Consider the following 7329-nt stretch of genomic DNA (forward strand, 5'->3'; position numbering starts at 1 on the left):
CTTGTTATTTTATCTCACTTGCCAAATTTCCAAATTGGCCTACTTAGTTCTGACTGCTCCCTCCTTTCCCCTTTTTTCTCTTAAGCCTTGGCCAATAAAAGATAAATCCCATTTTTATAAATCACTTTTTTTATCAAATAGGAACTTGTCAACAGCAGCGATGTTTTTTATTGTAAAATGCATTTGTTTTCTTTGAGGTTTAAGACAAAGCCTAGGGCAAATTTTGCTTTCCTGTGTTGTTTTTCACTAAAAAAAAAAATTGGATGGGAAAAATATTTGAAAACAAAATAAGTTTTACCTTTAACAAATATATTGTTTTCATAAATATTTGCCATAAATACATAAAACAAAGCAGTATTCTCTGTTTCTTTAGAAGTATCCTCATTTAAAATGAAATCTTAGGGGTGCCTAGGTGGCTCAGTTGGTAGAGCATCCAACTTCGGCTCAGGTCTTAATCTCATGGCTCATGAGTTCATGCCCTGCATTGGGCTCTGTGCTGACAGCTGGGAGCCTGGAGCCTGCTTCAGATTCTGTGTCTCCCTCTCTCTGCCCTTCTCCCCCTCTTGTTCTGTCTCTGTCTCTCTCTCTCTCTGTCTCTCTCTCTCTCTCAAAAATAAATAAAATATAAGAAGAAAGGAAGGAAGGAAGGAAGAAGAAATCTTAGATAAATAAGTTATTGCCAAATATTTTCATTCAGGGAATCCTTGAACTTCCATATACATAAAATTGACCCTGCCCGTGTCAACCAAGGGTGTTCCTCTAGGGGCTTCAGCAGTGAAAGGTAATGCATGTCAAAGAAAAGGAAGGTGGGCCAGCAAGTGTGGCCATCATCTACTCCCCATGTACAGCTACAACCCTGCTGAGGAGCTACACAAGGTTGAGCAGGAGCTACTCTCTGAAGTGGGACACCCCAACATGGTACATGGCTGGCCGAGTGGCTACCAACACAAGTAGATGCCTTTGCTGGATGTCAAGACATGACCTGACCCCAATGCCCTCATCTTCAGAGCACCGGGGCCTGCAGTGCCCAGCACCTACAACCTGCTGCTTTCTCCTCCCGCTTGCACACATCCAAGCTCTCCCTGCTGGGTCTGGGTCTCCATTCCTCCTCCCACCTATCCCCAGCAGCACCCCTTGCCTAAGCCCCTGCATAGCACCCAGCCTCCATCATCACCTCACTCCCCTCTAGACCTCTAGTCCTTTATAGGCTCTGAGACTACCATCCACTTGTAGGCACTAATGGAAACATTTTCTTTCCGGGGTGGAAGGGTGGCTGGGAGATACAACTTTGCCCTTTCTGTGGGCACTACCTTTTTCTAGCCCTCCCTGACTTGGCATTGGAGTTACTTCCATGATGACAGGGCCTGATGTATAGAATTCAGTGAGTGAGTGTGTGTGTGTGTGTGTGTGTGTGTGTGTGTGTGTGAAATAAAACATTTTGAGGCTAAAATATTCATGTATATATATATATATAAAATTTCAAATAATGTATAAATTAGTTCTTTACCTTATTTCTTGCTTCAGTATTCGCATTGTATAGCAGCAGCTTCTCTATTATGGATATATTATCACCAAAGGCCGCATAGTGGAGAGCAGTGTTGCCACTCACATCCCTAATATTTGGATCGGCACCATTTTCCAATAGTATGTTTACACATTTCTCTTCCTGGCACTGTACGGCCTGTCAGTGATATGCCAAGAAACAGAGTGTAAATTCTGAGAATTTAAAGTAAGCATGCCACAGGTTTCACCAATTCGTTTTGTTTCAAGGCAATAATTTCATTTTCATTCTAAGTAATGACATCAAATCCATCTCAGGCAGACATAGCTGGTACTACATACCTTCATGAGAGCTGTCCTGTTTTCATGATCACAGAGGTTAAGATGACATTTCCTCTCTACTAGGAGGGTCACCACTTCTGGATGACCATTGGCACAGGCCAAATGGAGAGCAGTCCTAAAAAAGTGAGAGGACTTTTTAGGAAATGATAGTGCACTCTCTCAAAACTTGCAGTTAATTCAGGAAATTGTAAACATTAAGTAGCATGTTATTCCTATGCCTCCAAAACAAAGATTCAGTTTTCCTCTGGAGAAAGTACAATATTTAGTAGTGATTACTCATCACACTAATAAAAGAGCAGCCTGTTTGAAGAGAAAGAGCATGACCTCGGGATTCAGCTCCACTTGGGTTTGAATCCTAGTTTAACTCTGTCACTCACTAGTTATTGCTTAGACTTATCCTCAATGTCCTCAACAAAAGGGGATAAAAATAGTAGTTGTCTCGTGTCACCTGGCTAGCTCAGTCTGAAGAGCATGTAACTTTTGATCTCAGGGTCGTGAGTTTGAAGCCCCACAGTAGGTGTAGAGATTGGTAAAAAAAGATAATAATAAAATAAAATGCCATGAAATGAAATAAAATAAAATAAAATACTGAGTAGTTATCTCACAAGACCTCGTTGTGATGCTTAAATGAGGATCTATGCAAGTATTTAGAACACTTCCTAGCACAAATAACATCTCAATAGTTGTTGGATAATATAATTTTTACAATTACTACTGCTTTACATAGACAACACTTCAATTAGCTACCTTGATACAATTACACCTACTTTGCAGATATGTTTTAAGGATTAGCAAGAATAGTGCATTTCAATGATTCTAAGATGCTTATTTTGTCACATTTTAATACCTCTGACATTGGAATGCAATTTATAACTCAAAATGTCTTACAACTGTAAATGGCAGGACTTTAAAAAAATAATTGGTATACCAAATAGTGGGACACCATAGAATCTTGGTGCCTTCCATTATGTGAAATGATGGTATATACAATAGGTCTATTGCAGTTCTAGTCATATGATTGGCACTTAAAGAAATTTTAGTTCTGAAAAGCATTATAGGAAAAGAGGACTAAATTAAAAAAAGGAAAACATTTTTAAGAACTTCTTACTTTGCTTCTCAAGAAAGTTTAAGCCACAGGAAACTCAGGATTCCAATGACTAGGAACAGTTCATTTTATTAAATATTGAGGTCTATCTACAGACTGTACGAAAATCAAGTATTTCCAGCGATCGATATTAGTAGTTACTACTCTCATAAATTTCAGAAGGTCAGCTAAAGCTTATCTTTTACAATTTCCTATCTTCAGAAACTTTGAAAGGAAGGAGGAAAACTTCCCATTGAGATTAAGTCCTAATACTTCAATGTAAAATTTCTCATCTTAGGGGTGCCTTGCCGGCTCAGTCAGTAGAGCATAGGACCTTGATCTCAGGGTTGTAAATTTGAGCCCCCGATGGGTATAGAGATTACTTAAAAATAAAATCTGGCGCAGAGCCTGCTTTAGATGCTCTGTCCCTCCTCTCCCTTTCCCCCTCCCCCTGCTCATGCTTTCACCCTCAACAATAAATAACACTTAAAACATAAAGTAAACAAGATAAAAGCTGGGGCACCTGGGTGGCTCAGTCTGTTAAGCGTGCAGCTCTTGATCTGGGCTCAAGTCATGATCTCATGTTCACTGGCTCAAGCCCCGTGCTGGGACTCTTTGAAAAGTGTATTGGAAAAGTTCCTGCTTTCAGCACGGGGCCTGCTTGGGATTCTCTCTCTGTCCTTCCATTCCCCCCACCCCCACCCCACCCCATCCCTCTCAAAAATAAATAAATAAACTTAAAAAATAATATCTTTAGAAAATAAATAAATGAAATTCCTCATCTTGCTCATACTGTGCAAAATAAAGTCTTTGAGAACAAAAGAATCTTGGGTAGAGTATGTCCGCTATATAATATATGTGCAGGTTCTAGGTGATAAATAAACAGATGGAAAGAGTGGATAAATACATTTGGAGAGTTCAATATTTTTAAAGAAAAGGTATATAAAGGAAAGCATACTTCTGAAACAGTAAATAATCCCTTATATTTGCTAGGTCTTATTTTTTTCATAAGCACACAACTAATATATTTTATTTTCATGATTAACATAAATCATTTACCTATTACACGTAATAAAGCTACCTATAACAGAAAACTTATGTATATGCTTAATATATGCATAATAAAATCTACAAGTGCAAATAAAAATATTCCCTTTACTTCTGAAGAGGCCAAAAGCTGTCCAAATGTGCCAATCCTCAAAAAACATTTTAATTAACTCACTTTTCTTTTTTTTTTCAACGTTTATTTATTTTTGGGACAGAGAGAGACAGAGCATGAACGGGGGAGGGGCAGAGAGAGAGGGAGACACAGAATCGGAAACAGGCTCCAGGCTCTGAACCATCAGCCCAGAGCCTGACGCGGGGCTCGAACTCACGGACCGCGAGATCGTGACCTGGCTGAAGTCGGACGCTTAACCAACTGCGCCACCCAGGCGCCCCAATTAACTCACTTTTCTTATTTTACATCCAAAAATATTTTTTAACACAAAGTGAGAAATTATTTTTATGTATATAAGATCAATATTCTTGCTCTTCTCCAGGATCACTTCAACGACAATAAACCCTTTCTGTTGATAATAAACTTTTAATAGGACCTTTATACACCTTTTCCTGTAGAAAGCACAGATTTTCTTTGAAGGCAAAGAAAAATGCATGTAAATACAAAGGCTCAGAAATAACAAATGTCGTCACATTTTGTGCATTTTTGGGCTTAACATAAAACTGTAGTCTGCTTGTGTGTACCTATGATCACACTGATTTTTGTTCTCACTTAATGATCCACTAAAGCACAGCTCTGCATCTCTGTGTATATCTATTATCTATGCCACTTTCAATGATCACATATCCATCTTAGGGATGTAATGACATTTACTTATAAAAGCCATTATACGAGTTCTTCTTAATACATTGCTATTTTAAATAGTGCTGAGAAAAGCAAAATGTATGTCATTTATCTCTAGTGATTTCCTAAAGATATTTTAGTACAAATAAAATTGATGGGTAAAAGGAATACCTATTTTTTAAATGTGGTACTTACACCAAATTGTCTATTGGAAAGTCGAAAACAAACTTTAAGCGGCAGTATAAGCACCATCACTCTATTTTCACAAAGGTTGTAGATGGAAAAGTGTATTTCAGTCCCTTTTTCACTTAAATTTCTTTTTTCCCAGGGACACTATATTTCCCTATGTCCACTGGTCCCTTGTAGATATGCAAAGAAATACTTTGCACGATTTCAAATTACAGGTTTTTGTTCGTTTTGATTTCAAAGACTTCCCTGTAAAACGAAGATAGATTCTGTTGTCTGATACAAATATGTTGTAAATATTTGCAAGTGCATTGTCTTTTATTTTAATAATATTATTTTCTGATAGAGGCTTTTAGTTTTTTATGTTGCTAAATCAATCTCCAGAATTCTTGATTTAAAAAAATATTTTTTAATATTTATTTATTTTGGGGAGACAGAGACACAGCGTGCAAGCAAGGGAGGGGCAGAGAGAGAGGGAGACACAGAATCTGAGCTGTCAGCACAGAGCCTGAAGCGGGGCTCGAACCCACAAAGCACGGATCATGACCTGGGCCAAAGTCAGATCGCTTAACCAACTGAGCCACCCAGGGGCCCCAATTTTTTTTTGAGAGAGAGAAATAGAGAAATAGAGAAATAGAGAGAGAGAGAGAGAGAGAGAGAGAGAGAGGCGCAACACAGAATCCCAAGCATGTTCCACATTGACAGCAGGGAGCCCATCGAAGGGCTTGAACCCACGAACACCTGAGATTATGACTTGAGCCGAAATCAAGAGTCAGAGGCTTAACTGAGCCACCCAGTCACCCCCCAAAAGTCTTGCTTTTCAAGTCATTCTTAGGATGGGTAAATAGGCATTTGTGGGATTTTTTTCTGTTACTTTTCTTATTTTGCATATTACAATTTTTAAATTGATATCCCATCTGGAACTTACTTTAGGGAGATAAAATGCTAACAAGTTTTCTCCAAATCGGCTGTTTCTCCACTACTTATGAATAATTCACCTTTTCCTACTAATATGAAATGTCACCAGTATCAAATTCAAAAGTCTTATGTATATTTGAGCGTTGGTCATGTTCTACTCTGCACCACTCCTTTATCTGTCTTTTCAGCTGTGTGTAAATGAATAATTTGTGGAAATTTCAGGTACATTTTGACATCTGGAAGGGCAAATCTACTTCCTATATAAAAACATAAGTTCTTAGGTTAATTCCAGTTCATTAGCATACAGTGTTCTATCAGTTTCAGATGTACAAGATAGTGAGTCCAAAAATTTCCTTAATGACATCACAAGAAGAGCATGTGTAGCTCAAAATTCTTAAAACCAGGATGCTTTCATTTGCTTTACCTAACACTGACAAATACAGGAAGGGTACACATTTTGAGAAAAAGGAGTCCTCCTATTCAGAGCCATCTTCCACTTCAAAATGTCCTTCCAAGGTCCCTCAGGAAATAGCACACACACCTAAGTGTACACAGACATAAACTGGATACTGGATTTTGTCCCAAGAATTTCTAGCCCAGAAGTTGATTACAGGAATTCTTTCTCCCATTATGCACTTTTCTATGAAGTTATGGTATGAAAATGAGTCCATTAAAAACAACATGTTGTCGACACTTAATTTCGTGTGTATTACTATTGAAATTTGGGTAAATCACGTCAAACTTGAGAGTCAAGTGGTCTATTCAGGAATTAACGAGTACGTGCCAGGGCAGCTGAAGACTTTGTATTTGCCGCTCACGCTGTCGGCCTGGTGCTAGACCACGTAGGGTTCCCACGACCGAGGGGCAGTGGGACCTCAGGAGGGAAGAGAACCCAGCCCCCCGAGGGAGGGCTCGGATGCACAGGTAGAGCTAGGCCAGGTGTGCTCTTCTCCCAGGTCCGTCCCACCTCCTCCCTGCCAGCCTCCAAGCCCCTATTACCTGTTCATCTTGTCTCTATCATCCACGCCATTTTCCGCGAAGAACAGAATCTGCTGCACTTGCGCTGCGTTGCCCACGCAGGCAGCCTTGTGGATCTTTCTGAGATCTCTGTCTTGGACATGGTAACCCAGCAGCAAGTTGTCAGTTGTACTGTTCTTCTGCCCAACGCCCCTGCCCTGCCTCTGCAAGCCAGAAGCGGAGCCCAAGGGCGACATGCCCTTCTCCCTCCCGAACCGCCAAATCCTCTTCATTGCGAAGCCTGCGGGCTCCACAGAGACTTCACCCCGCCCTCCCTTTCCACTGCCTCCCGAGCCCAACACTAGCGCCGGAGACAGGCCAAACCCGCCTGGCCACAACACCCCAGCAGTGAGGATCCGCGTTTGGGGAGCTGCCACTTCTCAGTAACCGGCAACAAGGGATCCCGCCAAACACAAACGCGCTTGCGCACTTCAGAAGA

General features: G+C 40.2%; 1 protein-coding gene across 1 annotated transcript in view; it reads right to left on the reverse strand.

The window, feature by feature from the left end:
• Positions 1-7123, reverse strand: part of LOC124507934 (ankyrin repeat domain-containing protein 26-like) — a 124345-nt gene extending 117222 nt beyond the window's left edge. The window contains 3 exon segments of the mRNA XM_047074395.1: positions 1508-1681; positions 1843-1957; positions 6873-7123. Of these exon segments, the coding sequence (XP_046930351.1) occupies positions 1508-1681; positions 1843-1957; positions 6873-7123 (540 nt within the window).
• Between the last annotated feature and the right edge of the window lie 206 nt (positions 7124-7329).

This window comes from Lynx rufus, unplaced genomic scaffold (genome assembly GCF_022079265.1).
Source record: "Lynx rufus isolate CCGP_SWC_20201006 ecotype Redwood Valley unplaced genomic scaffold, mLynRuf1.p SCAF_12, whole genome shotgun sequence".
Classification (NCBI taxonomy): domain Eukaryota; kingdom Metazoa; phylum Chordata; class Mammalia; order Carnivora; family Felidae; genus Lynx; species Lynx rufus.